Below are 12,130 nucleotides of genomic sequence, written 5' to 3'. Positions count from 1 at the left end.
AAAAACAAAAGCTCTCCAAAAGCTTTTGTTTTTGACATTTTGAATTTTTCAAATCAAAACAAACTCAAAGTTATAAATAAATCTCTGATGTTTGTGTATAAAAATTGTTAATTTACGCATAAATTCGCACAATTTAAGTTAATGCAAATAATAATTGCCCTCTTATGTGTCCATAACGTGTTAAAAAATATGAGGCGTGCAGTGTTTGTTTAGATTCAATTTGGTTTTCTTTTCCGTTTTCAATTGATGAGAAGTCAAACGAAACATGAATCAAGCCGAGTAAACGCCTTCATGACTGAGTTCAAAAAAACGCATTTGGGTCCAATGTAAATGCAATATTACAGTTCTACTTTTCGTCGTGCCGGAATCGCAGACTGCCACGTTTTAAGAACGAAAAAGGTCAATAGAAAGATTTTACAATATTAAAACAAAATTAAACATAAGAAAACAAAACATATTTGATGTAGAAAAGTTAAGAATTTTGTTTTTGTTTACAAATATTTTTTGTTTGTCTATAAATTGACAGTTTTTACTGTGATAAAATCGCAGAAATGTGTGTGTACTTCGAAGCAGTAACGCCTGTGGCATGAAAAACGGTGCGGATTCGTTGCGGCAGAATCGCGTAGATGTGTGAATACCTTGAAACAGGACAATTGAGAATATGTCTAGAACGTGTCAGAATTGGCAATGCAATATATTTCGCTGTCAAATTGAGAAATTTCAGAAAGCAGTTGCATGAGCATTCACACCATGCATGTAAAGTGTCGTTCGAAAGAGGTTTTTTACTTCCGAAAGGCGAATTGCAGACTGCTAGTGCAGCACGAAATGTGACATAAAGGTCTTTCTGGTTGTTCACACTAGAAATAAAATTCCACATTTTCAATTTGACAGCGAATTTCGTGGAAAGGCTGGAATTATTGCCACAGGTATTTTTAAACAAATATTTTGTTAAAACAAAGAACGTAAATCTATAAGAGGAGACAGCACGTTATAATTGTAGCGAGTGTGAACATCAGGAGCGTGCCTTCTCTTTTCATCCAACCACAAAACGTATTTGGGTAAAAGAGAAAGCACGCTCCTGATGTTCCCACTCCTTACAATTATAACGTGTTGTCTCTTCTTATAGATTTACGTTCTTTGGTTAAAATATATTTAAATTGTTCAATATAGTAGAAAAAGGTGATCACGGTGGCACAGAGAATGAACTTAACTTTTCCTTAGGATTAGAGAATAACAAGCACAAAAAATTTTACAGCTCATAATCTTAGATTTGCCTGTGGGGTGATAAAAACAAAAGCTTTGATCAAGATTTTATTTATGTGTTTTTTTTTGTTATTTATGTGTGAGCATACTTTTACACAGTTCTACTATTCCACTATCTACCTAGTGTTCGTCCAATACCACCACGTTCTCGATGCCTGTACTCATTAAAAGTATCGAAGAGATTACTCGCTGCTACTTGAAGTATCGCTAGGAAATACTCAAACAAAAGAAATTTTAATTCAATGCCCATTTACAATATGACTACATACAGTGGAGAAAGGCTTATGAAGAGCTGAAAATGCCGTTTCATATCCTTCTATTTTGAAATGGGGTTACTTCGATGTGCTGAAATAGATGTTAAGTGATGAGAAAGCTCATTGTTTACTTGTGTTTGATTCTTCGGTTTCAAAATGATCTGTATACGATGATTCCGCAAATCATAGGCTGCTTCCACATCCTCCTCTAATTCGATACGATTTTTGTTCTCCACTTTCGTAAGTTTTAACCCTAGCGAAATCGAGTGGTTCATTTTTTTTTCAAAAACTACAACAGATCTATTTTCAGTTGATTTTCCCAGCAAACAAGTAACTACTTGCACTTTGTACTCGATACCCATGAGGTACTTGTACACGGGATCGAAGTACAAAAAATACTCGGTACTTAGTAAAGGTACTCGAGTACTTGAACCAATTAGAGTGAGTTGGATCATGGCTCGAGTATAAACTTCTAAAGCCGAAATTAGTCAAGAACGCAGAACGTATACTTAAACGCAGAATTTTGTCGATTACTGGAGCCCTCAGTGTTGCTTACTACAGTGTTGCCAGTCACAAATGCCTTTTCATAAACTTACCTTTTCAACTACAATTTTTCGTGCTATAATAGATCGTAGCTAAATATAAACTACTTAGTTTTCAACATAAAACTTTATTCAATAGTAAATTTCAAATATTTTTTACCATTTTCGAAACTGACGAAGTGGCAACCATCTATAGAAGGAAGAAATCAGCGGTCACTGAAAAATCTAACTTCCGTAGATTTTTGCGCTACGGGCTACAACTAAGAAAAATTCTGCGGTGTTGAGTTTTCATTTACATGGCGCTCTGGTAAGACAAATCGTGTCAGCTGACTCGGGGAACACGTACCGGTAGGTTTACGATCTTCACTAATTTCAACTTAAAGCCCTGTATGCAGCTCTCAAGAAAACGGTCAAGAATAAATTGCCCTTATTTCGCGTGTGTGTCCAAGGAATTTGGACATTTTTGATACCTCACAGCCTGTTTCCTCACTCTTTCTTCAAGAAATAATGGAACGGGCATATATTTCTGTTGCAAACCTGGGTTGCCTTGTGCTCTTTTTTCACAAAAACTTTAGAAAACCGTAGTAGAAAGCGTAGTAAATTTCTTAGGAACTGCGTACTGCCTTAAGTAAATTTGACTCAAGAAAATTTCTTAGCCATTTCTTGTACGTCATTTTATATGTAGTTTTCCTTTTCTTGAGAGCTGCATACAGGCCTTAATAAGTGCTGATATCGGAACATCACTATATCTACCGAAGAAATCGATTTGTCGGACAGTCGACTTTTAAAAGCATTAAAATTGTACCATTTTTTATATCGAAATATTTTCGACATCCCTATTTTCAAATTGTTCTGTCTTACCAATATATAATCGCACATTCTACAAAACTATTTTTTACCGACTAAAACTTGAATTATCAATACGGCAGTGGTGAAAAGTTCAGATGGATTTATCAAATATATGCCGTGCCTGTTTGTCGCCGGAAGATCGGGTGCATCTGCTAGATTGGTATCAGCCTGTTGACTCTTTGGATATATCATACAAAGAGTGTTTTTTGTAAATGTACACAAATTAATTTAAGTTTGAAAGATGATCCAAATGAACTCGATGATGCCCGGATGCAATATCTATGCTTTGATTGTGCCCAAAAACTTAAAGACGTTTATGATTTTATTGAAAAGGCGAGAAGGGCTGATAATGAATTACGTTGCACACAAACGGAAAAAGTGAAGATAGAAAGTATAGCCAACACTTTTGAATGGGTTCCAGTACATGAAGAGCTAATGGAAGTAACTAAGATGCCAGATACTGTAGATATGGTATATCAAATACGATTTAGATATAATTAAACAATAATTATTTTCTATTTGTTTACAAGGATCACGTAGAGGATATAAAAGTATCACCAGAATGGAATGAACATTTTATGGATGATGATGAAACATCTGCATCAAATGATATCGAACACGAAATAAATATTGATAAAAAACTTAGTACTGACACTACAAAAACAACAAAGTTTCTAGTTGAATCGGATAAGGATATGCAGAGCAGCAATAACTTAAATGAAGCTGGGCTGGTCTTATCGAAAAAAAGTAAACAACTCAATCTTGCTCATACAAGACCTAAAAACGTAAAGAAAACAAACAAAGTAAAATCCGAGGTGAAAACAAAAAAGAAAGTCAAGGACATGTCTGAGCCGGTGAAGTGTGAAGAATGTGGGAAAATCATGAAGAGAAGCTCATTAAAAAAACATAAGCAACGTCATAAACCAAAAACTTTTCTTTGTCAGGCCTGCCGTAAGTATTTCCGTTCCTTTTAACTCGTGGACTAATTTCTATCTTTGTTGAATTTATCTTCGCCAGCCAAAACATTTAAGGAGTCATGTGCCCTAAAAAATCATGAGCTCTGTCACAATGAGAATCGGGAAAGATTTCCGTGCGACATCTGTAACCAAAGCTTTTTAACTACGTATACATACAAAAAACATAGGCTAACGCACGAAACCAACCGCAAACCAATATATCAATGTGCTCAGTGTGAAAAATCATTTCTTCATAAAAATGGTCTAACAATCCACGAGCTCCATCACAAGGGAGCTACGATAGAATGCCAAGTTTGTCAAAAACGTTATGTGCGGCAAATAGACCTTGATGTTCATTTACGCACTCATTCTGGAGAATCGCCATTTGTGTGTCACCTGTGTGGAAAATCTTTCATCCACAAACGTATTTTAAATAGGCACATGCAGTACCATGGATATTTTAGTTACAAGTGCGTGATTTGTGGTGCTAAATTCTCCAAATATGATCAATACTATAATCATCGCATGCAACACACTGGATTACCTTATAAATGTGGCGTTTGTGAAAAGCAGTTTCCAGATGCTTACAAGTTAGTAATAAAGTATGATTATGCCCTACATGTACATATATGTATATGTGTATGTATATAATTTTTCAGGATTAAGCGTCATATAAGAGGTGTGCACAAAATTGAAGAAGACAAGGAGGTGCAGAAACTCGTTGTAAGAATAAACATAACAAAAGAATATAGAGGACGAATAGTCGAAGTTTTGGAGAAACCAGAAGTTGAAAATAAATAAAATTTTAACTCATATAATAATGGTAAAAGCTGTTTATATCAATTTTGTAATTATTTAAGAATACATATATCCTTAACGATGCCGACGTATAATATCTATGTACAGATGTACGTACATGTTTGAAGATGCTTTCAATAAAAAATAATGAGTAAGACGGAAAAGCCTCACTAAAAGAAAGCGGTAAAACCAATAAGGGCCAGTTTTTCAGTGCACCGCGGTAGTTTAAACGCTTGAGCTGACTGGTTTAAACTAATTTTAAACTGGTACTGAAAAACCGGACCGTAGTTCGCAATCGAAAGGATGTATTAATGAGCCAACCGACAAATAGATGGAACACAAAATCTTAATGCATCATCGAGCAATTCTAGCGCAGCTTTTTGTGTATGTATATAAAGTGTTAAGCCGAATTTCCACTAGGCATTAATTAATATGAGAAAAAATGGTGACATTTAAAAAATTTCATGTGAAAATGAACGGGCGATGAGATTAAGGCCGCCTTCTTATTTGTTTGGAGGCCTTATTGCATTTTTTGATCGCGGCCTAACTTCACTTGCCAAATGAATTATTTCCGCGCGGCCTAATTTCACTTGTCAAAATGAATTATGCCCACGCGGCCTAATTTCATTTTAAAGAAAGGTGTTATCTGCAAAAGGTGTTCCGCGCCCCTCGTCGCCGGTAACACAGAAAGGAGAATTCTACTTAGCGAGGGTGATAATCCCTAAGCGCGGCCGAAGGCCGCCTCCGCAGAAAGGTTTTCTCTGCAAAAGGTGTTCAGCCCCTCTTTTCGGCAGCACAGAAAGGAGAATCATACTTAGGGAGGGTTATAATGCCTAAGCGCGGCCGAAGGCCGCCTACGCAGAAAGGTGTTTTATATATGTATATCAAATTAAATGTAATTACTCGTATTTTCTAAATAATCTGCCTTATCCCGAGTTTCGCCTGAAAAAAAAAAATCACCCGAAAATTTGTCATCCGCCCATAGTAAAACCATGGAAACCAAAAAGTGAACCGGTTCAATATAAATTTCCTTAGAATTAATTATGCATTTCTTTCAAAAAAGTTTATTTATGAAAAAAAAAAATTTTTTTTTTTCGTTTTTGGTATTTTTTGCTAATGCCCGCGCGGCCTATATTCAGTTTTTGATCGCGGCCTAATTTTGGCAGTCAAAATGAATTATGCTCGAGCGGCCTAGTTTCATTTTTGGATCGCGGTTTTAATACGCGCGGACATAATTCACGGAGCCGAAATGAACTTGACAATATTTCTTAACGTAATAAGGAATAATTTTTAATGCCAAACTCTATCATTAAAATGTTTGCCTTTTAATGCATACTAATAAACTAAACTAAACTTAGCAACCATCAAGGGTAACCTAACCCAATAAATATACATACATATATGTACAACTAATCTTAATATAAACTGTTTGGCTCTCTTATCGGACGTTCGAATTTTTTTTCACACCTTGATGGTGAGTTTATTGATTTGCGAATCGTCTTCTACTTTGTGTACACATCTGATATGTCTTCGTATCCTAAGGATGAAAGATAATGCTGCAACACTAAGTAAATATATTAAAATGGGAAATCATAACTTACTTATTGGGCTCGGCAAATCCTCTGTCACATATTGCACACTTAAATGGGAGACCAGTATGATGTAAGCGATGCCGGCTAAGTTTTGAGGGGTGTGAGTACTCTTTGTTACAGATGCCGCATTTATACCGGATACCGTTATGAAGTAATTCGTGCTTTCTTAAAGCACTGGTAGTCATAAAAGCCCTTTCGCACAATGGACATTGATATGGCAATTCCCCGGAATGATTACGCATATGCACTTCCAAATCTACTTTTCTAACATATCTTTTCAAGCAAACGCTACATTCATTTTTGGGTTCACCGTGTTTCTGAATGTGGAGGGTGAGACTGCCCTTGTGCAGGAATACTTTATCGCATTGAGTGCAGTGAAATTTAGATTGACGGGATGACTGGTGTGTTTTGATGTGAGTCCGATAGACGTCTTCCGTAAAAAATTTACGCCCACACTCGTTGCAAGAGAAGTTTCGTTGACGATTTAAATCATGCGTGCGTTGGTGTCGTCGCAGATTGTTGGCGATACTGAATGAACTTGCTGCCAAAATAAAATATTACTTGCCTACGAACTGTGCAAATACTGCAATTTACTTACGGCAAATGTCGCAAAGAAAGATCTTAGGTCTATGATAACGCGATTTATGCTGTCTCAATTTGTTCTCCGGAAATAATTTATTACAATACTCACAAGGCATTTCCTTATATTTTAAACACGGTTTATTCCGTTGCGCTACTTCTTTAACTCTTGTATTTAGTTTTGGATTTTTCTTTCTTACTCTTTTATTTTTGGAGTTATCAATAATGGTTGTATCTTTTTCATTTAAGCAATCAGATATTGAGACAAATGGTGCATCGTGTCCATTTTCGACCTTTCCAGTAATAAAAAATTATTATTAGAAGTGAAGATATTGACAAACTAATAATACCTTTTCCAGTGTGATTTCTTCACATTCAGGGCTGTTGAAGGACCGATCGGCTTTCGAAAGAGCAAATTCTTGAAGACTCGATGTTATTAAACCTTGCGTTATTTGATGAGTTGGTTCTTTTAATTGCAACAAAGAATTCCCACAAGGACCGTCTTCGTTGTTTTGTTGACCATGATTTTTAGAACAGTGTTTATAAGATAATATCGATAATTCCTTTCCTGATTTAAGGTCGCCTCCAGTATCTATTAGCTGAGTAAGAAAATTAAGACGATAGTTGATTGTGTTTGAATCACAGTGAATGAAGTTACACACCGATGAATTGTCCATAAAATCCTCATTTTTAACTAACTCTTGAATATTTACATATTCAAACTCATTGATTTTATTGTCAGTTAAATTATAATGCCCCTGGGCTAAGGCATATAGCTCTTGTGCAGATCTTTGAGCCTTTCTTAAAAACCGATATGAAGTTATCAATTCCTGAATGCAGTCTTGACAAAGGAAATGCATATCCTTAACATAAGATGATGTAGCATCCGCTTTTTTTTACATCCACTTGGGTGCAAATTTGAAAGCATTCCTGATATGTCAACGGTTCGTTTGCTTTATCCATTAATATGTACCAATCAAAAAGCTCCGATATTTTTTTCTCTAGTAAGCACGCGCGGCATAAATTTCTTGACATCCCGGTATAATTAAAAAAATTTAGCTAATGAACAAAGATTAAAATACATTAAAGATTAGTTTTGATAAATTAAAGTTAGGAATGTCGGAAAAACATCGATGCACCGAAAGTATCGATGTTTTGCTTCGATTCATTGAACATTTTCCACTCGATGTACATATATGTATATAAGCGCTGTTCGCGTACGCACTATCCTAAAATTCGGGTACTCTTTATGAATTTGTACAACGATTTTGGGTTGCTGTGCCCAAACGGGTGAATCGATTCAAAAACCTTTTACACACATTTGTAGACAACAGTTCATGCTTTATTACACAAATTTAATTCACTAAATCTGTGGACTAATTTAACAATAATGTCGGTTGGAAATATGGTATTTGTTGCAAATTTCCGAAATATACGCAGCCACTTAATATCTTCATTTTTATGTTTATATTTACTACGCCCTTTGGTATATCTACCACATATTTTTTAAAATTTGGGTGTCAAGAACATTTGTTTACAATTTTCACGTAAAATTTCAACTCAATTCTAATCGAAACAGCGTTGCCGTTTTGGTCCAATTGGACCAAAATTGGTATCTTCATTCTCCTTTGGTAGTTTGGTTGGTTTGATGAAGCTTTTGGTAGGAAAAAATGTTTTGAAAATACAACCGAATTGAGCATTCAGATTTGTTCACTTTGCTCACACATATAAGATATCTTTGTTTATTTTTCTATATTTTATTAAGCAGACAACTATCTGCAAACAAAAACTGCAAAGCAATCTGCAAAGTGCGAGTATATGCAAATTGAAACAAATTTGGAAATTATTTTATTGAAATGCATAGAATGTTTGATTTTGTTCTTTCACATACAAAAAAAAGGCGTTTGATATTAATTGAATTAATAATTGCGTTTGTTTACTCATTTCCAATAAAAGTTTTTACGAATTTTCATGTTTTGGCGTTTTCGTACGCAAAAACTTCAAAGTAGGGGAAATTGAGAGAGCGGAAAATGACAGTTGAAGCTGTAAGTTTTTACTGGATTTTACTGGATAAATTTTTACTTGTAAGAATTTGCCAGTACGAGAAACAGCTGATCGCATGTTGCTGGATGAAATTTAAAACTATTAAGGAAACTGTTTGTTTTATTGTTGAAATTCACAAACTAAACCTATTTAAATATAAAACATTTTCTTTTTTTAGGAAATTCCTGCGAATAAACAACCAATTTATCAGCTGTTCATGAAACTTGCAAATTATTACTGGAATAGCGTTCGCGTACTTTTTTGGAATTTTTTCTATGAGAGCGAATTCTTAGAAATAAAGTTACTGGAGAGTTGCTGGAAAGTTACTGGATAATTTGTAAACCAACACAACTAATCTCAAAGGTATTTAAAATTTTAACCGACCTCACAAAAAGGAGGAAGGTTATCAATTCGTCGGAATATTTTTATTTCATTTTTCTTTTTCTATTTTTTATTTTTTATATATGTTACCGCATAACTTTGGACCACGTTAACCGATTTTTATAATTCTTTTTTTTTTAAAGGAAAGATGTTATCTCACAGGTGGTCCCATTCTAATTTGGTTTAAATCCGATCTGTGGACCATGAAGAGATTCACGATAGTCTTCAATTTTTATATTGAGAATTAAATCGGTTTTGTTTTTTGCTTAAAAATTACTTGTTTACAAAAGTTTTTTATACAATACGATGAATGGTTAACCAATACTATAAACAATATTGTGTGTATTTTTAATTTTTATGCTAATTCGTGTAGCGAAAAACCTCGTTAATTCAAGAAATTTCGTTTTAATAATGAAACCAATTTCGGTAGTTTGGAAACTGATGTGGTAGTCGTTTTGGTACCTAAAAATATTGTCAAGTGGCAATACTGAATCGAAATATAAAAATTAATCAATAAATTTTTAAAAGGTACATCATAAATTTTGCTTTAAATATATCTGTGCCTTAACTTTTTAGTATTTCGAAAATCCGCATATTTATTTTTGCTATAGAAAAATAATTTGGTGGATTTTTTTGCATAAATAAATCTGTATGATTTTTCACAAATTAATAAGAAAATGTTTTTTTCTTTATGATTATGTTTTCTAACTAGAAAACTAGTGTTATACTTGTTTTTGCATCAATTGTGTTGAATCTGTACGACCCACTAGCACTTATATTTCCCGATCTAATTTTTGAGTTGTGCCTCTTTTGACGACGGTGCGCAATATGTATACCCAATAAAAAATATAAATTGGAAAATCTACCACTTCTTATTCAAATCTAAATTTTTTTGCCGATTCTACCACACTAAAATAAGAGGGGGTTTGCACACTGATATTTTGTCTCTTTGAGAGCAAATGATGCTAAATTATCAGAATTTATGCTGCTGGATAATTTTGTCAGCGCAATACGAGTACACAAATTAAATCTGGTAACTTTTGATAAAGAGAGTACCTTATTTACTATTTTATTTTTCCTCTCAGTTGCCAGAGAACCGAGTACGGGATCGACTTCCAGTCAAATCTGGTAAAAAATTGTAAATCCGGATCCATGCGGGATCACAACTGAACCTATCGCTTTTTGCTCTTAATCGAGTAAAAATGCCGCCGGATCATTTTTTATTGCTTCATTAGGTCTCCCATTTGACTCCAAAGCGAGTTATGAAGGTCAAAACCAACAAATCTCGTTTATTGCTCCGAAAATATATCAGCGAGCCTTGTTTTATTGCTCGCTTAAGATATCAATCGTCGCCTGGGTAAAAGATTGTCGTATGTTAATTTCGGCAGGTTGTGGGAAATCGCGATTGTAGTTTGGAATGCAATTTCTCAAAAACGCTAAGAGACATTTTCTCCAAAGCCTGAAAATGTTTCTAGTTCACAAGATTCTTAAATTATTTAATTTTGAATGTTTATTGTTAATTACTTTTGAGTTTATGAAGGATGTTCTTTAGTAAAATTTTGTCGTAAGCGTCATTTGTCCAAAATTTGGCAGCCACTTTGCATGAAATACGGCAGAATGTGATCAAAATTTCTACTAAATTAACGACACTTTTCACTCAATATCTCGGAAACCAAAGGAGATATCCAAAAATGGAGAACGCCATTTTTAAGATATTGATAAGTTTAGTATGACTGCATCACTAACTAAATTTTTACTAAATTATCGAAAAAATTGCAGTCAATATCTCGGAAACTAAAAGAGATATCTAAAAACTGAAAACACCAATCGAAAGACCTTATTTCAAAATATACCTGTATCTAGACTAAAAATCGTCAAAATGGCGCTTACGACATCTTTTACCCAGGCGACGCAATAGAACCATTTTCAGTTAATAGTGGTTCAGATGAAAAGTTGGTTGATTGAAGTGTTAAGTTGGTTAAGCAATTAGCAAGTTTGCCATATTTTGATTCCACAACTCGTGCTACCTACAGCCATTTGCCAGATTTAATGAATTTCAGGATGTCATACGGAGAGAAGCAGCTGCACTCTCAAACATTCTGCAGGAATGACTGGCTGATTGTCTTCAACTTTATCTTTGCGATTCTTGGACACCCGCATAGGATGTGCTCGACTGTATTTTTTGAGCCAGGGTCATCCCAACTGCGACATAACCTTTTGAAGGGTACTCCAAGCCTTTAGTCATGTACTCGAACACGCCAGTTTGTACATAAGTATCTTCTTTGTTCATTCCTAAGAGAACTTTTGTTTTAAGTGGGTCGTAAGACATTCAAAACTGCCTGGTAATCCTTTACTGTACCTCTGCTTGGCTTTCGAGTGATAAATTTCAGCGTGGGACACATTCAGTGCGGAGCCGCACCTAGCTTTGCAGTTCCGTAGTATTCTATAACCTCTGAAATGCAATTAATTATTTGTTTTCGATATCCATCTACATATGTATGTATATTTCTAGATTTATGTTATGTTAGGTTCGTTTGAAGTTTGTACAGTGTTAAATGTGATTAGTATCTCATATCATTAGGCACATTAGGTATATGACTGCATTTGATGTTAACTTTAAAAGTTCGGGCCCAATATGCAATCTGAAAATAAGAGGCTTCCTATATTCAAGTTTTTATTAAGGTATATTTTAAATTAATAACAGACCTCTTCACCATCAATATTATCACAGAAGCTTAAGTCAAGTAACTGTAGCTTTCTACATTTCATCAAAAGCCTGAAAAAAATCCGTTGATTTTTATGTCTCATAATGATCCAAAACACTTACTCATAATAGCGCTCTTTAGATATCCCTGAAACACCCATCAAGTCCA

The 12,130-nt window shown here is 34.6% G+C and overlaps 2 protein-coding genes across 5 annotated transcripts; one reads left to right on the top strand and one right to left on the bottom strand.

Moving 5' to 3' along the window:
* Nucleotides 1-2,821: 2,821 nt before the first annotated feature.
* On the top strand, nt 2,822-5,367 carry LOC118750561 (zinc finger protein 2-like). 4 transcript variants are annotated; one of them, XM_036485298.1, is made up of 4 exons: nt 2,822-3,349; nt 3,439-3,859; nt 3,926-4,466; nt 4,524-5,367. In XM_036485298.1, exons 1-4 carry the CDS (start codon nt 3,179-3,181, stop codon nt 4,663-4,665), a joined length of 1,275 nt encoding a protein of 424 aa, XP_036341191.1. In that variant the 5' UTR covers nt 2,822-3,178; the 3' UTR covers nt 4,666-5,367. The 4 variants fall into 4 exon arrangements, with proteins under 4 accessions (XP_036341191.1, XP_036341189.1, XP_036341188.1 ...); XM_036485296.1 differs by having other exon boundaries at nt 2,822-3,370; XM_036485295.1 differs by having other exon boundaries at nt 2,824-3,379.
* Nucleotides 5,368-5,966: 599 nt separating this feature from the next.
* LOC118750559 (zinc finger protein 600-like) lies at nt 5,967-7,995 on the bottom strand. The gene is made up of 5 exons (XM_036485293.1): nt 7,496-7,995; nt 7,184-7,432; nt 6,853-7,126; nt 6,264-6,795; nt 5,967-6,199 (listed from the first exon to the last, which is right to left on the bottom strand). The coding sequence occupies exons 1-5, from the start codon at nt 7,691-7,693 to the stop codon at nt 6,124-6,126; spliced, it is 1,329 nt and encodes a 442-aa protein (XP_036341186.1). The 5' UTR covers nt 7,694-7,995; the 3' UTR covers nt 5,967-6,123.
* Nucleotides 7,996-12,130: the final 4,135 nt, after the last annotated feature.

The sequence above is a fragment of the Rhagoletis pomonella genome, unplaced genomic scaffold, assembly GCF_013731165.1.
Source record: "Rhagoletis pomonella isolate Grant_MI unplaced genomic scaffold, Rhpom_1.0 Rhpom_scaffold_00302, whole genome shotgun sequence".
Taxonomy (NCBI): Eukaryota; Metazoa; Arthropoda; class Insecta; order Diptera; family Tephritidae; genus Rhagoletis; species Rhagoletis pomonella.
The sequence above is the reverse complement of the archived record's forward strand: the minus strand, read 5'-3'. Positions and strand labels throughout refer to the sequence as shown.

Bases quoted from the DNA above. Each gene is read 5' to 3' on its own strand.
- LOC118750561 (XM_036485295.1), top strand. From the start codon at position 3,179: ATGCAATATCTATGCTTTGATTGTGCCCAAAAACTTAAAGACGTTTAT. The intron at 3,860-3,925 runs GTAAGTATTTCC...TATCTTCGCCAG, and splicing joins TTTTCTTTGTCAGGCCTGCC to CCAAAACATTTAAGGAGTCA. The intron at 4,467-4,523 runs GTATGATTATGC...ATAATTTTTCAG, and splicing joins GCTTACAAGTTAGTAATAAA to GATTAAGCGTCATATAAGAG.
- LOC118750559 (XM_036485293.1), bottom strand. From the start codon at position 7,693: ATGCATTTCCTTTGTCAAGACTGCATTCAGGAATTGATAACTTCATAT. The intron at 6,796-6,852 runs GTAAGTAAATTG...TTATTTTGGCAG, and splicing joins CTTTCTTTGCGACATTTGCC to CAAGTTCATTCAGTATCGCC. The intron at 6,200-6,263 runs GTAAGTTATGAT...TTTCATCCTTAG, and splicing joins GGATTTGCCGAGCCCAATAA to GATACGAAGACATATCAGAT.